The sequence below is a fragment of the Anguilla anguilla genome, chromosome 8 (assembly GCF_013347855.1).
Source record: "Anguilla anguilla isolate fAngAng1 chromosome 8, fAngAng1.pri, whole genome shotgun sequence".
NCBI classification, from domain to species: domain Eukaryota; kingdom Metazoa; phylum Chordata; class Actinopteri; order Anguilliformes; family Anguillidae; genus Anguilla; species Anguilla anguilla.
The window spans coordinates 38,641,357-38,662,304 of record NC_049208.1 but is presented as its reverse complement, the minus strand read 5'-3'; the positions used below and the strand labels follow the sequence as shown (position 1 = coordinate 38,662,304).

At 40.4% G+C, this 20,948-nt stretch overlaps 1 protein-coding gene and 1 long non-coding RNA gene across 2 annotated transcripts; one reads left to right on the top strand and one right to left on the bottom strand.

Moving 5' to 3' along the window:
• Positions 1-371: 371 nt before the first annotated feature.
• pdk4 (pyruvate dehydrogenase kinase, isozyme 4) lies at positions 372-18,244 on the bottom strand. The gene is made up of 11 exons (XM_035430393.1): positions 17,828-18,244; positions 16,811-16,952; positions 11,614-11,685; positions 9,238-9,422; positions 8,805-8,894; positions 7,050-7,127; positions 5,825-5,901; positions 5,361-5,459; positions 4,758-4,868; positions 4,301-4,414; positions 372-3,442 (listed from the first exon to the last, which is right to left on the bottom strand). The coding sequence occupies exons 1-11, from the start codon at positions 17,943-17,945 to the stop codon at positions 3,299-3,301; spliced, it is 1,230 nt and encodes a 409-aa protein (XP_035286284.1). The 5' UTR covers positions 17,946-18,244; the 3' UTR covers positions 372-3,298.
• Positions 16,003-20,477, top strand: LOC118234081. Its single transcript, XR_004766623.1, has 2 exons — positions 16,003-16,399; positions 20,208-20,477. It is a non-coding gene; the product is annotated as an uncharacterized LOC118234081 (long non-coding RNA).
• The last annotated feature ends 471 nt before the right edge of the window (positions 20,478-20,948 follow it).

Below are 20,948 nucleotides of genomic sequence, written 5' to 3'. Positions count from 1 at the left end.
ATATAGTTTTCCGACAGCTCTATAAACTATGCTGCTCCACTCCTGCACTTGAGCTCAGTAAAATCTCTAGGATACACTTGCAGTCTGCATGTCAGATCAAGATATGATTGGGCTAATTAAATAAATGTTGGCAAATATTCAGACAAAATCCTGAAATGGACTGGCCCTTGTTGTGCACCCCTGGTCTAAAGTTAATGGCTGGCACACATAAATCTCAATGACTAGTGAGTATCAATAAACTGCATAGCTGTTTTTGTCAGTAATGTGGTGTTGACAGTCTGACACAATGTCGCTTGCACGTACGCCATCTCACATGGGTATACACCATTCAGGTCACCACACAGACAAAAAAAACAACATAACCAGCTGACTGAGACTGTTTACCCTTTATTGCAGGTTTAATGGGAAAGGACATACAGTAGCTGCCAATACAGCAGCAGGCTTTTAGACCAGCTAGGAGGAAATAGGGAATCCACACGCACACACACAAACACAAAATGAAGCAGGAAGGCTAAGGTGAAAGATAAATACAAACAAAAAAAAAATCCTTCATCTCAGAGTAGCTTCCACAGTCCATGCTCATACACCCAACTCAAGTTTCCATTAAATGTACAGGCAAGGTTGGTGTTGACAGTACGCCACCGTCCACTGCGACATTCTGCACCGTGTTAAGTTTCATAAGGGAACCGTGTAAGCAGCACTGGGGTCCTAGGAATCGTACGGGAAAGGTGAGGCGTGAGGTACCGTGCGGACGTGGAGGAGCGGATGATGCTTCAGGTTCAAATCCAAGGTAAGCGATTAACCAGCCGCACCTGCACGCAAACTTTCCCATGATTTATAAGCCTATATGCCATCACATACGCAAATTAAGCCCAACCTGCTGCCACATTTCTCACATCATTCATTCGCACCACAGGGATGTCTACAGGAACAGCTTAACAGCTTAAATTTACTTACTCAGGGTCACGACGACAGTGCCCCCCCCGATTCGACCCGTCGACATTCTAGCTACAAGCTCAGCTCCTCAACCTCCTCAAGTGTTGCACTGTTGCCCAAGCAGCAAGAGAGAGAAAGGGTAGTCTGCCGACTCACTGCTACAGACAGCACATGTGAAAATCAGCATCGTTTAGTTAAGGCTTAATGAGGGAATAGCAAGATAAAGGCAAGAAGTTTCTTTTCACATTGCTCAAAAGTGACCCTGGAACTAGCTGAATGCGGTTCACTAGAGACAGCACTATTGCCTGTGTTTACTTGCGTTTACCTCACATGTGCAAGGGATGCATTGATCCGGCACAACTGTAGTCATCCTGGCTTCACATCCATATATTTGTATCGGTGTTCTTATAAATGGGCAAGGCCTTCTGAGGATGGACGGATCATACACCTTAGTCCTGAGAACACCGGGATTTAAAAAACGAAAAACACTATCCACCACCGACATGCAAAATTAAAAATAAATGTGTTGGCACTTCACAGTGTTAAAGAGGTCTTTTTAGTCTCAAACCATTGGTTAAAACGCTCATTAAAAATACTCCTAATTAAAAACATAACTGTGGAATTAAAGGTTGGTTCGTGTACACCTTGTTTTTATACAATTACTATGGCTAACTACAATAAAACAAGTAATACTAAATAACAGTACTTGTATTAGCAGTGTGTGTAATGGCAGGATAGGAGGCATCGCAGCCATGCACTGGTTGATACTGTTCATACTGAACACCATTTCATCGGGTTTCTCTGGTATATCTACTGCTGCCAGCATTGTATGAATCTTCTGGCCACACAGCTGACAGGAAAGACAACATTTTTTTAAAACTAATACAGTACTGTAAGGGGAAATTCTAATACAGGGAAATTCTATCACAGCACAAAGTGGTCTTGGGAGCAGTGGCTTCTTGCCACGGTTGAATCCTTTTTCATTTTAGTACTAAAAACTATGTCTACATCCACACTGTATGGGGGGGGGGGGGGTTACACATCTGCCCACATCTCTAAATTGCAAACAGTTTAGTTTGCCGGTAAGGTCTATGGGTGTTTGCTGGTTTAATAACTGTGGTTTTGAGCAAAAAATTTAAGCATTTATTGAATTTGGCAGTCTGAATCTCTTGTTTAGACAGACAACAAAACATAACACTTCCTTAAATAATCACTGAGCAGGTTGAGCGTTGGATATTTAACAATACTATGAGGTAGCACGGATGAGTTTTACAGCCTGTACAGTCATACTCTCCGGTTATACTGTGCTGTCCTGCTGCAAAGAAATTTAGTTGGCAAGGTCAAATTAGCGCCTTATCATAAATTATTTCAACAGATGACTGCAACTGTAGTGAATGTATTACATTTGAGGTTGCAGGAAGTTGTAAAGTTGTAAAGACCCAGTTCTCGGTTCAATTTTCAATCCTCAAGGAAACTAAAAACATCACATACCGCTACCAATTTCCTTCCAAATGGTTGAGAAAAAAAAAGTTTAAAATGGTGTCAAGACACTTCAAGCCACATAAAAAAAAAATATATATATATATTTACCCTCTAAGTAAGAATTAAAGGTGGGATGTGGTTTAAAAAAACGTATAACACATTTTGAACAACATTATTGCAATAGCTTATATGTGGTTTAGTTATTCTTTTTGTTGAAAATTAGTAATATAAAATCCTTCAACTAAAATAAAACTTAAGAAAAGGGCACATCCCACTTTTATAACAGCTTATAAGGCTTTATAACCAGAGAAGCCCATCAATGCTAATATGGAGTTCAGAGGATCCAGTATTATTTTCAGTGTCATGTTGTGTCTAATAAAGCCTCTGCCCTAATGGAATACCTTATTATGTAGTGAAAGGAGTATAAAAAACTCAACAAAAATAAAACTGAGAAGTTCAGTTAGTAAAACTCAAAAGATACTGTGTCCTAAGAACAAATTAACTTTCTCTTCCTTGTCAGTGCATATGCATGTATACATGCACAAACATGTATATGCACCTAGAATATACTAATTGAAATGTACGTCAGCAGTTCGGTCTAGAATTGCAAATGCCCTCTTACAAACCAACATTCATGAAATCAGTCCTGAGAGATGACTCCTGGGGTTCCTTTGAATACTGCTAGCCAAGCCTGTTGCTACTCTACACGGAAATGGTGTGAAGCTTCCATTGTGAAACCGACTTTTCCTTCATGGGTGCTGAAAACAATGGAGAAATGTTTCGTTTGTTTTACCCCCCCCCCCAGTTAGGAGTTTGATCTGCTGGCCTTGCTACGTAGGAACTCCGGTCCGTCTCTCCGCGCTCAGCTTCTCTCTCAGTCTTAAACGCTGTACTCGTACTTCCCCAGTTTCTTGGGATCGCTGCTGGGGATGCACCAGTCGTCAGCCTCGATGCTCGTCTGGTAATGCCTTAAGGCAGACTTGTTGAACACGGGCAGCCGCTCCACGGACTCTGAGGACAAGGCCTTCAAATGGAAAGGAGAAGTTCTGCTGATTAAGTGCTGAGAGCCAAGCTGCTTTTGGGGCATCATACACACTTGTTACCAGGCCTTGAGAGTAGGAATCGTTCTATAAAATATACATTCATGGATTTAAAGCTGCTAATTCAGCCGTGGAACTTACTATACTACAGAACCCACATTCACAAATTTGGATTTCAGGATTTCAAATCATGAAGTCGATCATCAAAAGTATTTAACAATTATTTTTAAGCCCTTTTGTAACAAGGTTACTGGTAGTTTCAAATAACATTAAAACACATTTAACACATTCAGAAAACGACAAAACAAATGAGGAGTTCCTGCGTACCAGATTTCTATGAATTAAGAACTATTTCGCTGAATGAGCTGCAGGAGCCCCAATATGTGATTTAAAATCAAAAGATGGTTCCCATATTTACAGACACTCAGGTCAGGCCTTCATAAACTCGCATTGAAGTTTGAGTAGGTTTTGTGTCAATGCTGTAAGAACCACCTTTTCTCTTATGAAGCTAATCCACACACACCGCACGCGCATAGTCCATAGATCAGAATGGTAAGAAAAGGGACTATTCCATTTTCTTTAAGGTGTTGTGTTAAAGCTTTGAGAATGCTCCAGCTCTCCTTATTTTGGGTTAATCCCTGTGCTAATCCAGGTGAGCATCCTTCGTTATGTATCTTAGACTGTCTTGTACTCTTTAGTAACCCGGGCCGCAGTGTACTTGCCAGTATTATTTGACTACCTGCTTTGTGTGTGCTCCAGACGCTCTTCACTCACAGCTGAACGCACTCAACTCAAGTGCATCCCGAAGCGCAGGCCCTCAGGCCCACAAGCAGGCCTCTCACCTTCAGGTAAATGACAGCTGCCGTTCCGTAGCCCTCCATGGAATACAGCTGCAGGTCCCCCTGGAAATACTTGGCGTACAGACGGGAAATCGGAAGCCCGTAACCGAAGCCGGCCTGGAGGGACGGACAAGCACCCGCACCAAAGGAATCATTCAGATTCTGAAAAAAAACCTTTGTGTGTGTATGTTTATGTGTGTGGTATGCAGGGTAGATGTGGTTTACAATTCTGCCAATGTACATTTCGGTCCAGTTAAACAGAAGGGTTTGTTCCGCAACCAGAGCCAGCCAGAAAAAGTGAGCATCGCAGGCTTTTGAACTGTATTTACTCAGTATTTAGGCTACGTTTTTTGGGAGCAGTACTGGCGGGGTCCGGCGAAAACGTGTGCTGAGGACTTATCTGGGGATGGAAACCGGAGCGTGGAGCGGGTGCATGCGCAGAAGTTCTCACAGTGCTCACCAGGGGGGCATTGCGAGCGTCGCCAATCACAGGGCTGGGAGCGGTCGAGTACATGTAACTGAAGAGCCGCTCGATTTTCCTCAGAGGGACGCCGCCGCCTCTGTCCGCCATCTGCAATACAGCACGACGTGAGAGACTATACCTCCACAACATCTATTATCTACACAACGTATGACGTTCCGAATATCAAATTAAGGACTTAACGAGGTCTTCAAAATGACAAATTTCTTATTTATATGATTTAAAGTGCTTTTGCTTTGAGATTCTGGCAATGAACTCAAACAGTTTCGCGTCTCTGTTTTATATGAAAGTCCAGGACTCAAAAGCAAAAGAGTCCTGACCTGACCCTGGATCAGAATCCACATACTGATCAAAATGAGGTTTGGATCTGGCGGCAGTATTCCTTTTCAGGGATATTGAGGTCATTTTTATATTACTTTATTGATGGTTGGCAACACTTGAGATTTTTTAAAAATGCAGTAAAGTGCTCGACTTCTGTGGGAATGGGACCTTGACTGGACTTGGAATGCATTTGAATTAGCCGCATAGTTATGTGGGCGATTACTGCCGTTTTTTTTCCTTTCTAGAGGAAAATGCGTTTACCTTTATTGTCAGGTCTTCGCTTCCCAGTGAAACCAGTAGTTTTATTGGGGGAAGAGTCAGACTAGTCTCATGTGCCTCAACTGTCGCCCTCATTGCATTCTGTAAACAGCAAACAACACCATTTACAAAAACTGTGCCATATCTGTAACATGCTGCAAATGACAAGATTATAGGCTACTTTTAACATGCAAACTGAAATGCACATACTTCACAGATTTGAAAAAGGATATTTATTTCCCTAGACATGCACAGTTGTATATTTTGTCTTCTACGAAGCAGACATGTAATTACTGTCACCAGAACGTATGAAAAAAAAATGAATGCATAATTCCAAGATAATTGCTGAAACTTTTCTGAAAAATATTCTCTGAGCCCTTTCAGGAACATGATTTCAAGAGTCAACCTGAAGTGTAGTAACCTCGTGCCTGAGATAACAATAGAATGATAACAGTGTAGTACTGTACCTTAAAGAGTTCGAATAACATATGATACAGGTGTGAAGGAACATAAACAATATGCAGAGGAAGCTCAGGCCCTTTAGCTGAAAAAAAAAACAGCAGAAAAACGAGCATTAATCACATTGTTATTGTCTCCTTCTGTATCTGACCATTCAAGCCAGATGACAGGCGAGACATTTCCCTTAAGTGTGCAGGCCAAATGTCCGTTGCTCGCCAGCGCAAACTGACATTTCTCAAAGATGATTCATTTGCTCCCGAGAAGCAGTAAAATGGCACAGTGATAACAAACGCTGTCTGTTTAAAAAGTGGAGCCCTTTGTGTGGAAAGAGCAGGCTGATTGCAGGGCCTGCGACCTCACCATTTACAGTGGGGATACAGTTCATTACTTAACAATGCATTATGTTTCCCTTTGTCCATTTGAATTTATGTTTGCTGACTAAGAAACAATTGAAACAAAACAGTACTTCCTAAAACCTTGCCACCAAGTTCAGCTGGAGTCTTTAAAATCTGTTAGAAAAAAATATATGTTTTGCTCTATATCTATGTATGGTAATAAGTCATATAATATGCTAAAAAACAAGCTTTCAAAAGTTTTGAATATGCATTTATCTCATCTGTCGCAAAGAAGAAAAATAATATGCAAACCTTTCAATTTGGGTAAAATCATTCAGTCTTTGTAGGAAACTTTGTGAAAAACACTTTTATGGCAATTGCAGCCTGACTTCAATACATGAGAGACTAAAGCTTCATTTACTGACAGCTTCCGTTGAAACTGAGCAGACATGCTTAAGCTAAACCAACATAATTACGGGGAAGAAAAAAAAATCTCAGAAGATTTTGACAGGATTTGAGTATGAAGGTGGTACACAGATTGCCTTAAACCAGAGTGACTTGCAAACAGCCATCATGTACAGAATTACAATGAACACAGACAGCGGTGTGGCTGGACTCAAACGCGAAAAAATAAACTTCGACCACACGTGCGGCCCGTTCCGGTAAACTCCGCCCCCGTTTTCTAAGCGAAGGCTCCAGGACCGCTACTGCAGGCCTAATCGTTCCTGACAGCCCAGAAACCAGGCCGGCACAAAACCGGCGGCGACAAACGCGGCCTCTTAAGTTTCCGCGGTGCCTTTCGCAGACCTTTGGAAATGTGAGACCGCGAACAAATATTTTGCAGGGGTCTGTTCTGTCTCCGCGCGGCCCAGAATAATGTTGCGCAGCTCGCACTCACAGTTGACTTGCTTGATTTCCACTTCGGGGGATGTCAGGTAGTACTGGTCACACAGCATCTTGGCACTCTCGTACGCGTCTGCGTGAACAGGAGGGAGGTGTGTTGTGAGATACTGCATGCGGCTAAGCAACATGCTTGCTTTTTATACAGTGCATCTTTGACTGCTATAGCAGTTAAGTCACTTTGCAACTATAATCACAAAAACCCTTTTTTAAAGAATTTGCAGCGTTCATTTAAAACAAATAGTTTCTTTGCATGTAACTAACCAATACGTTTTCAATTTGATTGCAGTCCAGTGTATCAAGCCATTAGACAAGGTACCAAAATCATTTCAGGTACTGACCAAATGAATACCAAATAAACTAAAAGATGGCACTCAATAGAGTGCATACCTCCGCCAACACTATTCAGTTGTCAAGATATGCCAGCTCCATGTGTCGGATATTCACCAAAAGTCATCTCTTTTATGCAATTCCCATTAGGAGATGCACACATTTTCATGACTGTATCTCAAATCAGGCAAGAGATATGCCTGTTTAAATTCTAGCCACTCCTAAGCATTTTTAGTCGGTGATTGCGGTGGCTGGAAATGGGTTCTGCAGCACCTCCCGGCTGACAGGAACACAAAGTTCCATGGTGTAACATGAATCCGTTCAGAAGTTACATGGCTTTTTGCAAGAAGCCAAGCCCACCGCTATGCCCCCCTTTGGCCAACCAGCATGAAACATTTGCCAGTTCTTCCTTGCCCAATGACCAAGCTTCCCACAAAATTTCATGCAAATCAGTTCATACGTTTTGGAGATATCCTGCTAATATACAGACAGACATATGGACAGACAGGCAGAGAGAATTGGGTAAAAACATAACTCTGTTGACATAGGTAATAAGTACAACAGTAACAGTACTTATGAGAGATAACCTTTATTTATTTGTTTATTTCTATTTCAAAATTACAAAGCAAGGTCTTCATCCTGGCCAAAGGTTTAGATATTTTATAAGTATATACTGTATATCCCAAAGCCTGTTTCAGAAGGATATCAGGGCCAAATCTATGGTCCATTTAAAAACCACAAAAAGAAAAAAGCTACTCATATGGAGTACCACATTTAGGAAGTTGACACAGGCACAACTGTTGGCACCAAAACTCAGTCACAAGTCTTACCACATGAAGCCATGGGCTGATAAGCACAGGCATAGACCTACATAACCTTTGCACTGTTTTCCATCAAAAAACAAACAGGCTAAAAAGGCCAATTATTTTTTTTACTATCAAACAGCATGCATGATGTTTGCAATAGATTAAACATATCTCACTTACACAGATGTATTGTACGCATAACTATCATAGATATAGCACAGCTTGGTTACCCTGCACCGATACAATATTGGAATTTTCCACATTTTAACAATGCATCGCACTATCTCTGATCACACTCATGATGTCAGCATGACAACTGGTGGCCATTCTGTTTGGTCATTGTAGTTGTGGCCTTCAACTACAATCATTCCATCATTTGCATCCTTTTTATTTAACCTAGCAAATTTGGAATTTGTGATTTAATTCACAAGCTTGTCAAATCACTGCAACACGAACTGTCATTTTAAGAAGATGGATCACCTACAGTGCATGCACAGGCTAATTAGAGCCATCCACCAGTCTCCTGGACAGTAAGGATGCAAAAAAGTCCCATGCATCAAATAAATATGTTCAATAAAACAATGTTGATACAGTGCATTTTCCATGAAGACAATTACCTTTTACAACCCCAACCACATCGCAGTTGGGATCAATACTTCCAATGTGTTTAGGATGGGCAGGGTTGGTACTTCCATCAAATATAAGAGCTGTGTAGAAGAACACAGCATATCAATAGAACTTACAACCCAACATATATAAATTACAGAGGTTTTCTTAATGTTTCCCTATTTATTTATATTTTTCTCTAAAAGATGAAGCCACAACATTGCTAATTAGTTTGCTTTTGACAGTAAATAAGTAAAGCTGAGGTGCCATTAATTTTAGTCACTATTTTTGACACTTTTGACAAAGCAAGTATATATTCTCTAATATTCTCTAAGATATGATTTGAACTCAATTCATTGATCTGACAACCCTATTTTGAACCCAAGACAACAATTAGCCATCCTTCAGGCTAAGTGGAAGTGGAAGAGGGACTGGCCCCCTTACTGTGCTGGTTCATGAGCATCCGGGTTGAGATGCGGCTCATGTAGAACCGATCCAGGAAGTACTGGACATTCTGATTGGTCACTGGGTCCACTCCGAATGCCTCCTTGTACTCAACGACCCCCTGGGCCATAGTGGGAACCACATTGTTGTGTCGGTTCCGAACGTTGATGAGTGTTTCTGTAAATCTGAAGGAGGAAAAGGCCAATTCAAATCACATCGCAACAGTTCACACAGGAACCAGACATATTTCCTTGTGTTAATGGTTTACAGTTCCCTTGCCGAAGCTATTTAGAGTACTGTTTCCAGTTCCGAGGAGCACACTATAAATCTCTAGATCTAGATAACCCTGTCAAATAACAAAACAGGGAAACTAACTGTTCTCAGATATCAAATTTAAAAGGTCTGAAGATTTCAGACATTTGAGGAAGATTCAATAAAGGGGTTGCATACTTGGCAGGTACAGCTGGGGTCCAGTGGTACTTGGTACTGGTGTCAAACTTTATATTTTGTTCAGAAAAACAATTAGCTTTACTCTTAACTCAATGAAATGGCTGCACACACTCATAAATGGCCTAAAGATATATAGCCTAAAGATATTAACTATAGTGATTAGATGCAAGCTCACAGAAATCAGTGCTGTTCAAAAGAAAATCAATAAAATCTACCATAATAAAATTTTATTTCAATTACGTCCTTTCATAAACAGCCCATATACCCCAATCTGAGAACCTCTGGTCTACAGCACAGATAACACAAAGTAATAATATGAATACCAAAACAATAAACTATGAAAGAAGCTAATGCAATGTCGAGTTATGGCATTGTCCATCACTACCTGTCAAACTGTCATTACAAGATGTCAACAAATCAGACCACCAAGGTATTAAGAGGCTGTTACAGAAACAGCTGTTTCTGATCAAGATGATTGAAAATCAATTATAAAAGGTTATACAGACTCAGTAGTTTCTACGCCACCTTGCTATCATCACCCACTCTACCTCAAGCAATGGCTGCCCTGACAGTGGCCACTCCCCCAGTGATGGCTGCCCTGACAGTGGCCACTCCCCCAGTGATGGCTGCCCTGACAGAGGCCACTCCTCCAGTGATGGCTGCCCTGAGGGAGGCCACTCCCCCAGTGATGGCTGCCCTGACAGAGGCCACTCCCCCAGTGATGGCTGCCCTGACAGTGGCCACTCCCCCAGTGATGGCTGCCCTGACAGTGGCCACTCCCCCAGTGATGGCTGCCCTGAGGGAGGCCACTCCCCCAGTGATGGCTGCCCTGACAGAGGCCACTCCCCCAGTGATGGCTGCCCTGAGAGAGGCCCCTCCCCCAGTGACGGCTGCCCTGACAGTGGCCACTCCCCCAGTGACGGCTGCCCTGACAGAGGCCCCTCCCCCAGTGATGCCTGACCCTTGGGTTGTTCATAAACAGATCTGACACAGTGGCAGATATTCTCTATATTGTGCAGGCTGGATGGCCTCTTCTCATCTTCAGATTTATAGTACCTGATTGATGTGCATAACATCTTGTTTTCATTGTGTTATACATCTGAAGTTTGAATGCTGGTTTTTATCATAAAATCTACAGCCTGGCCAAGATAATATTTTACACAACATTTTACATAAGACAGCAATCAAATTGATTGGTTAAAGAATCCATATACTGCGTTCTCAAGACCCTAACAGGCTGCTGATTGAAATAAAACCACAATAACCTGCAGATATTACAACCCTCCAGGACTGGAGTTTGACACCCCCAACCATTAGAGAAAAGATCATTGTAACATCACAAATGTAGACTGAGGCTTCTGAAATGCTACTGTTGCTTTTGCTGTGAACATGCTTCACAAATTATTCTCTTACCCCTCTGGTTTCCTGGACAACAGTGGGGGATTTTTAAAATTTTGTTCTACAGCATAGTATACAATAAATAACAATACATAAATACCCACAGCAACAAATAAATATTTTTTTAAATCATATTCATAATCATATTCTTAGGCCTGCTGAATCCTTCTCTAATTCAAAAAGCATAGGCTGTCCTCCCACGTCCTGCCAGCCATTCCCTCCTTTCATTCACTCGCTGTGCAGTGCTTGCATTGGGCTGGTACACTCATGTGTGATTGGTGCAGGCAGACTGCAGGAGCCTAATTCACCAGAGGAGTGGCTCCTGCATTGTGACTGGCAGATAACCCAGCCAGCTGAACCCCTCCCTCCTTCCATGAGCTGACACAGATATGCCAATATTCAATATTCAATACTAATGGGTCTGTCACTACACTGTGCTTTGGTAGGGTTTGCTAAAACAAGCAGCCCCCTATTTTCATCAAGAATTTATCACCTGCTAGAGCTCTTCTTAAATTCTGAAAAACTTACTTTGTCAGGACCTTTTTATCTTCTGGATCCTTCTCCAGGAAATCCACTATTTCCATGAGAGACTGTGCATACCTGTTCCAAAAGCAGACCTTGCCGTTCACAAACATACAATGTAAAATTAAAAAAACAGATATTAATACGCAATTGAATCACTGGTGTAGGACACCATGCCTCTGAAATATGAGTGAAATATAATTCACCCACAATGAGCTGACAAAACATGTTTCATTTCAGGTTCAAATAAATTAGAAACCATATATACTTGTCTACAGAGGCCTTTCTGCTGCTGAAACAAAAACAAGGGAGGAAAACAATGTGGTTGAGGAATTCTGCCTCTGCTCGCTCTTTCAGTACCTTCTCTGTTATGTGTGGAACTAAAGCCACGCACTTTAATGAAGCTCATGGTGGCTAACAGGAAGTAGGAACCATGAGCAAAGTTGTTACTTCTTAAAAGATTTGGCTTAATGAATACATTCACAAGTGTGAGAACCAACTATGCCAGAGACTATGGCCAGGAGTCCACAACAACAGGACATAACCGGCTCTTTCGAAACATGGGTGAAGTGCACTTAAATCCATCACAGTTGCCTGGGTTACAGCTGCAATAGCTCCTCCCAATGGAGCACCAGGCACACACAAGCTAGCAGTAATCAACAATGAAACATAGTGCTACAGAACACAGCCAACATATATTGGAGGAGAAACCTATGTGCCCTGCAGTGTGTAAAACTGTCCCTAACCTGCAAGTGGGTACAATGGTGGAGTAATAGTTCAGCAGCAGGGTGCAGGTGTCACAATTTAAAATGTGTGGAAAATGGCACCAAAAATGATAAAAAGATGGGAGCCAGATAATTTTTGAAGAACGTTATTTTTCTGTTAAATATCAGGGATAGGAGTACAGCATAATGGCTAGGCTAGCAAAATGGTAAAATGAAGGATTGAGTTCCAGATGGGACACTGCCATTGCACCGCAGAGTAAAGTACTTAACCCGAGTGAACATCCAGCTACACAAACTGACTATATGTAAAGAGTGTGGCTACTCTGGATAAATCATCTACTAAAGGACTAAAATGCACTGTAATGACTTGTCAAATGTATATCCAATTTAAAAGATCTTGTGATGTAGGCCTATCTATGGTCAAAAGTCACCACTGCTTGCAACAGCCACTTACAGTAACTGGTGTTGGGTTTAGCCAGCGTGGAAAAAGTACTGATTTCACAGGTACTGTAAGTCACCAACACACAATAAGCACAGTTCAGATATGGGAAGTGGCGAACTTCTAGCAAGCTACTTTAAGATTCAGGCAAGATACAAGAATGGGTTTTTCAGCCTCTTCTCTGGACAGATCAAGGCTACAGCCTTCTGTTAGCAAAATAAGCTTAGCTCTGATTTTACACATATCCATATAGTTTTCCATTTCATAGTTCTTATTGCAGGCTGACATTACATTACCTTTATTTAACAGATGCTTTTATCCAAAGCGACGTACAAAAGTGCATATATCTTATACTTAGACAGCATATTTTATACTTTACATTCCAGATGTGTACATTTAACCTACTGTACTGCAGCATGAAAGGAGAAAGGAAAGAAGGAACAGCAGGATCACAGTAACTGATCACCTGGTTTGAACACTAAATCATCTGTGGAGCACATCCCCCTTTTCAGATCCTGATAGTAGAACATGCAGTAATATCAGTCATTACATCAATATTCTCATTAATAAGAGTGTTTTAAGCCTATATGTGCTGTAGTGCAACAGAGTTTCAAAGCCAGTCTGGGTTACGTAACTGGATGTAAGCGACTCATAAACTACGAGCTGTCTGGCTTAAACCTGAGTCACAAACATTAAATGAAAGGTTTGAGGATAGCTTCTTAACAAGCACTTTTCCCTAAACTCTTTTCTTAAATTAAAAATGTTCATAATTGAATTAACTGAATTAACTAACTTATCATGACTTATGTTATACCTGTCCTTTGTACTAGATAGCCAAAAAATTGGCAAGCTAATGTGATAATAAATGCTACAAGCACAAGTCATGCTTCACATGTTTGGTCTAACATTCATTAATTACTGCCAGCTAATGATCTAACTAGCCATGAATGTGATCTACATGCATTACTGTAGGTAAGCCAATATTTGACAAGATTCCCAATGCAAAGGTAAAAAGAGGTCTTAGCGCCAATGTAATATTGACTGACTAGCTAACAAATATTAGCTAAGCAAACTTCATTAAGGATGGTCGGTTCTATCTGCAGAAGTGTCTTGTCTTAAGCGTATTTTTAAAGACCGGCTAGTTAACATTAGCAAACTGACTGGCTTGCTGTGGTTTTCTGCAAACCTAGCTAGCCACCATGTTGTTTGCTTGAGAGTAACTGAGGTTTGTCCCAAAGCATTCAAAATCAAACTTGAGTTAATGTTGCAAAGCCAGCAAGCTAATGTTAGCTATATTACACCAACAATAAATCATATTTCTGACACCTGTGAGACAGAGCTGTATGTCTGCTAACCCTCTATGCCTCTCTACCACTGTCAGTAAGATCCATGCACTATATGCCATTGTCAAGCAGTGTAAGTACAGTGAAAGGCCTTACCCACATGCAAATAAATGTTACGTGTCAACCAATCAGCATGTTCGCTCAAATTCCTGGCACATACTGTACAATAGGGACGAAAAGTCTGAGGACATCACCAAGCTCTAGTTGTTTTCATTGTTTATCAAGCAATAATGCAATTATGATACTTCAATTGCACTTCTTTTTCCAGAGTACATTAGTGAGAACAAGGGGAGCTTATCAGGATGGCATTCCCACCACAGTCACCGGGCCTGAACCCAATTTGAAGGAGCAGTTAAAGAGAGAAAAGGCCAAACTTCAAAGCAACATCAACAGATCATCTATGGGAAGAGTTGGAAAGTTCTGGAATGAAATGGAAGACGAGGTGTTGCATAAGCTGTTGGAATCAATGCCAAGCAGAGTGAAGGTGGTAATCAAGGTGAAAAGCACGCAAAGCAGACAAACAATTCTGACCTTCAACAAATGCTTACACACTTTTTTGACTTTTCACAAATAATGGATTCTTGAAAAAGAAGCATGAATGGAGTATCATAATTGTATTAGACCTTGACAAATAATGAAAACAGTCAGTTCTTGGTGGTGTCCTCAGTCTTTTGGTCCACACGGAATATCCATTGACAGTCAACCTGAACCTGAAAGTGCAGCTACAGTGTTTTTAAAGCCAGTCCGATAGACTAAAAGTGATGTTGCAAAAAGTGAGAATTGTGATTCTTTATTGAATTACAATTATTTTGATTGGGCCTCAGTTTAATACTTTGAAAGGGCATGGCCGTCAGTTAAAATTGGGGCTTGGCGAAACAAGCCGTGCGTGTAAACCACGGCACTCACCGTGGTGTTTGAGGGATTACCTCCTGCTCTGCTGTCTGCAAGGTTATTCTGACCAAATAATCACCAATCATTTAAAATGATCGTAACACACTTGTGTCCTGTTTATGTACACTGTGGTGGGTTGAACTTTCCACAGCAATAGACTGTCATGCTTGTTAGGTCCAAGGTCCGTGTTCACACCTGTTATACAACTCACATCAATCTGCTTCAGGCCAGCTGTCAGGGTCCATATAAAACTCATTTCCATTTTCCATACAATATGAGCCACAGAAATATAAGCCTGTCTACCATTTACCTCAAACTCATACGAAAGGCTAGAAACACAAAACTTACGCAATTCAAACTGTAGCCATTTTACATCATACATCTAATTGCTCCACGCCTGTTATAATAAAATCAATATTAACAAATTACAAAACATTAATTATGGCAACGTTTTGGTTGCTATATAGACAAATAATAAAGAAAATTAACCAAAATTTCAGTTAGATTTCAAAGAAATGATAGTCAATGCATAATCCTTCCTGAAACCAATCCTAGTACTAAGTATACATAAGAATTCATTATTCCCTTTTGCATGTGTATGGAAGGTCAAAGGTTAGAGATGTATCCTGGGAAGGAGAGGTGGAAGGTCACAAAGCATTTCTACTTTTAGCTCTTTAGCCCGCACGGACCCTGACCTAAACTAAGGTTAAGAACCAATCATACTACAATTCAAACAAAAAGCTCATACAGTAAACAAACTTTAGAAAGTAACTGCCTCCCATAAATGTAGTTCTAAATGGTCTAGTAACTCCAAATCTACATTCCCAGCCCAACCCATTCATTTCACAAGCACCAATCACAAATGAGACTGAGATGAATGGAATAATTTTACTGTTGGTGACCAATTCCATCAGTGGGCTCGAGGGCGGGGGCTTAGCTTCAAATGATATTACCAAAGCAATATTTTCTGGGAACCACAAAAACAGTAGGTGCTACTAGCAACCAAACTAGCAAAATGGAAAAGTGACCTTTAATTTCAGGGTATAGCCTAGGCCTAACTGTAATCTTCAACGCAGAATAGAATTCAGCACACTGTTTCAATAAGGCAATGAGAGCAGAACAAAATGAGGCTCATAAACATGCATGGTCTCAGTACAGCTAGCCACCAAAATATTTATCTGGAGAATAGTTAAGATAAGGGTTCCTCTCTGTGTGCATCAAAGCAACACAGACGTCAAGCAGATGCTCACCCAAGACCATGCACGCCGCAGGAGTCCTGAAATAGACAAGCCATGCAGAGAGAGGAGCTGGCACAGTCTCTGGGCTGCTGCTGCCCGGTGCCAGTTAGCAGACAACAAATGGTGACTGGGTGACTCACTACTGGATCTGTCAAGGTCAGTCCTGTAAACAACTTTGTCCGGGGATTTCATTTTATTGAAAAATACAAATGCTCGATGCCACTGATCAGAATTACTAATTAGATCTCAGATTGTATTAGAGAATTGGTGAAGGAAAGGCCACAAACAACACAGAAGAAACACATAAAGGAAATTTTTAAAAGCCACAAAAAATACTGATATTCTAAATAACAAAGCACAACAAATTCCCTTTGGAGATTGCATGGCACACGACAAAGTAACAAAGCACCCCATGTCAAACCATTTAAAAAACAGTAACAGAATTTTGCCTACATTTGAGTATGTACAATATTAACTGTCAGCAATCTGGGAGCCATCCAGTTCAGGCAAATTCCAAACTACCTCTTCTGAACATAACAGACTCAGAGGTAATAATCTAATATTTACCAGCTTTGCAGGAGCTGAAGAGATGGGGTACCAAGGAGTTTGTCAGGAAGGAAGTCTATCTCTTTCATGATATTTGCCAACCTGACAGGCAGTTCTTGGCGCAAAAAAACGAAGGAAGTCTTCTCACAAGCATTGGCGGACCCTACAAGGAGAAACAAACAGACAACTGTTATAATAAAATTTCAAAAAATGAAAAGTCTTAAAAGAAGACCTGACTAGAGCTAGCTAGCTACCGTTACCTTGCAAAACATATGTAACTGTTTTCATTGCACGTACTGTGTGGGGAACAATTATGCGGTATGGATACAATAAGTGCTGCTAGATTTAATCTACGTGAAAGCGGATGAACGTATGAAAATGAAATCATTCCAATTCCACCCAAATAAGTGAACGCCAGGTTTTTGTATACAGATTTAATTTAACCTACATATGACGATAACTATATTGGTAAATCTGGGGTATGGTATTCTGGTATTTCTATAGCCTTGTGCACACACGTGCAGGAAAATACTGTTCTGAATTCCAGCAGATTTAATTAGCTATGTAAAAACGTCTTCCCAACAAACCAGAGGAAAACATCCAAAGAAAAAACATGTCAACAGTATGATCAGTAATCTCAGGACAGTTAGATCATGTTTCATTCGCTGTATGACACCCATTAGAACAAAAGATAGCCTACTACAATGTTAAATAATTCCAATATAGCTTAAAAAAATGCAAAGCCAGCAACTTGCATTTTTATCGCTGGTGTGCATATGTAGCATAGCTAGCAAGTGCGTGTGACCACTAACCAGTGCAATGACAGCTGTCAGGGGAAATAAGTTAACAAGTAGCTTGCATATACAGTAGCTTTGGGTATTGCTAGCATAATTACAACCCGATTAGCTACTACGATGAAGCTAACAAGCTGTAAACTAACGTTCACTAATAGCTATTTATGAGTGCATCCATAAACAGATTGGTAGCTACCAACCATCCGGATTTAGGTAACTTTGCTAAAAGAAACTGACATCTTACCAAAATCAATGAACTGTTTCATTGACAGCGGTGAAGGAGAGAACTTCGAAAATCTATCGACTTGTTTTGGTATGTTTGTCTTGGCGCTATTCTTCAACAAAAACTGTGCAAACTTCATGATGACTTCAAATTCAAATCCAAATTCAACAACTGATTGTTCTGATTCGATTACGCCCTTTCTTGAAAATCCACCGTCTGACTCCTATCTTCAGCACGAGCGGCTGAAGGGCTACCTCGGTAGCTAGATGATTGCGTTTTGAACGGCGTATTTATAAAACGGACATGATTATTAAATTCATCCGGATAGGCACGTTTGCAGTTAGCTCACAGGCTCCGTGAAATGCCTTAATATTTCATGTAGCTAGGGCTGACAAAAACATTCACGGACGACTTCCTCTGGCCAACCTCCACAGGCATGTTTGCTGTGAGTAAGCAGGACTGGCATTTGAGTTAACCAATCATACTGCAAGCAGCACCAGTATTGGGAGGAGTAATGATTACTGTTCTGCATAACATTGCACGTTGGTATAACACTGAACACAGCCTCTGAACTGGACTCGGGAATGGCCAGAGAGTCACTGCACTTCGCTCGATGCCGAGTGGGGGATGGGGCAGTCAGGTCAATTGTTTTAGCCAGAGACTTTGTATGAAAGGACGAGTCCTACCATCAACTTAATCAGTTTTATTTATGGGGAGCATTTTTCTATTTTTGGATTAACCATATACCACAAAAATGCAAACGTAATCAAGCAAGAGTTCATCGATACAAAACCAGAGCGTGATCTGTCAAATAATTTCTTCTAGGACTAATTAACTGTTTCTGTCCGAATAGCCGGTCCTAAAACCACACTAAACGCGCAATAGTTTATGAGAGTTTTGTGTAATGCAAGCAGCCATTCCAATAAATTATTCAGATTAATTTATTTAGACCTCACATTCCAAGAAGTTCTGAACATTTCAGAGTTCTGAACAACCCCTATTGCTGGTTTATATTTCTGTGGTTTGACTGTAGTAGGGGCACAAGGGAGACTGCTGCAGACACAGACACACACGTCAACAAAAGTATTGGGACAAATTATCATCAGCTGTTTAAAGTTACACAGGTTTATGTACCATTATCTAATTATTACTCTATTTATAAATTACTCATTGATTTATAAATGGAAAGCTGTAAGTTTCAGGCATGGGTTATATCGTTTGTAAATGTTTGTAGAGTCTACTTTACAAGCTAAAAGATACCAGACAAGATCAGGGTCAGAGAACTGATACTGACAACCAAGAAAGCTATTGTGAGGTAAAAAGGTAAAAAGCTTTTGATGAGGTGAAAGAAGAAATAAATTACAACTATTGCAGAATGTTTGTGTATTCCAAAGTCAACAGTGTAGAATACCCTAAAGAAGAAAAAGGGGACTTAGGAATCACCAGCTAATTTTTCACCCACGAAAGACATTTTTTTATTTTAAAAAATCCCAAATTGTCAGTAATTTGCTGGTGATGTCCATGTATTTGGAGTGAGTATCGCAGGATAGTTTGTGCAGAAGACTGACAGAGGCAAAGTACAGAGGCTACACTTCCAGATGTAAACCACTCATCAGCACTAAGAACAGAAAGGTGAGATTGGAATATGCAATAATTAATTAATTAATTCATGTATTATTATTATTATTATTATTATTATTATTATTATTATTATAGTATATATATAATATATATAATATATTATTAATATAGTATATGTGTATGTGTGCCTGTGTGTGTGTGTGTGTGTTCTGTGTGATATTTTACTTGAAAATACTTGAACTATTGTATACTTGAAATTAATTTGGTGACATTTGTAGTACCTTTGACACAAGATGTATCGAAAGTAACAGAGAAATAATAACACAAAAAGTGTGTTGGATATTAACACATCCTTTTTGAGTGTACAAATGCATAAATTAAGCAAGGATTACAACATAATATACACGTTTTTGGACATCCCAATGAGCACTGTAAAATCAATAGTCAGAAAGTGGAAGCTGCATCACACAACTCAGGCTAGAAAAAGCCTTCACTCAAAATGCATTGTCCAACTTGTGAGGGAAGCCACAGAGAGGCGAACAATCACTTAGTTCTGTGGCTGAAAGTGGAATAAAGGTGCCTCAAGCAACAATATCAGGTGCTCGGCATAAAACTGGTCTGTATGGAGGGTAGAAAGAAAGAAGCCTTTACTCAAAAAGAGCCATCCCAAAGCACTTCTGAAGTTTGTCAGAAAGCATGAGAATGCCCCAGCTTAGATGTGGGAAAAGTTCTTGTGGCCAGATGAGACAAAAATAGTTTTTTTGGCCAGATTTATACATGCTATGTGTGGCACAAACCTAATACTACCCATGCATTACAGTAAGAAGCGCCATCCCTGCTGTGAAGTTTGGTGGTGGCAGCAATATGCTGTGGAGATGCTTGTCATTAGCAAGTCACTGGCCATCTTGTTCCATCTGATGGAAGAATGGATGGAGCGAAACACAGAAACGTACTGACAGTGAACTGAAGAACCTGAAGCATGGGAGCAAGTTTTCCCTTCAGCAAGACAATGACCCAAACACCAGGCCAAATCCACAGTCAAATGGCTCAAAAAAAATAAAAAAATAGATTACAGTTCTACAGTGGCCCAGTCAAAGTCCTTATCATTTTGGAATATCTCACATTATTTGAAACTTGTCGCCCGCAAGCTGTGCAAGATCACTCCCAAATAGTGTGCAATGCTGGTAAAGACATACTCCAAAAGACTAAAGCAGTTATAGCAGAAAAAGTGGCCCTACCAAATATTAATATATGGGATTTGATTACATGGGCAAGCAAAATATTTCACATTTTTACATTTCCTTTAAAATAATCTGCTGAAAAATAACTAATTTGGGCTTTGAAAATTTATTGTCAGAGCATACAGGTTTACCAGAATAATATTGATTGGAAAATTATGTGTAAGTACTATTTGTAATGCAGAAAAAAATTGACAACTTTCAAGGGGTGTGAATATCTTTGAAAGACACTGTATACAGTACTGCCTCTTAGCAATGGATGCAATATAAGGCGAAATAGTTGAGGTTGGTAGAGACACAGGTGTCTGCTCCCACAGTATCTG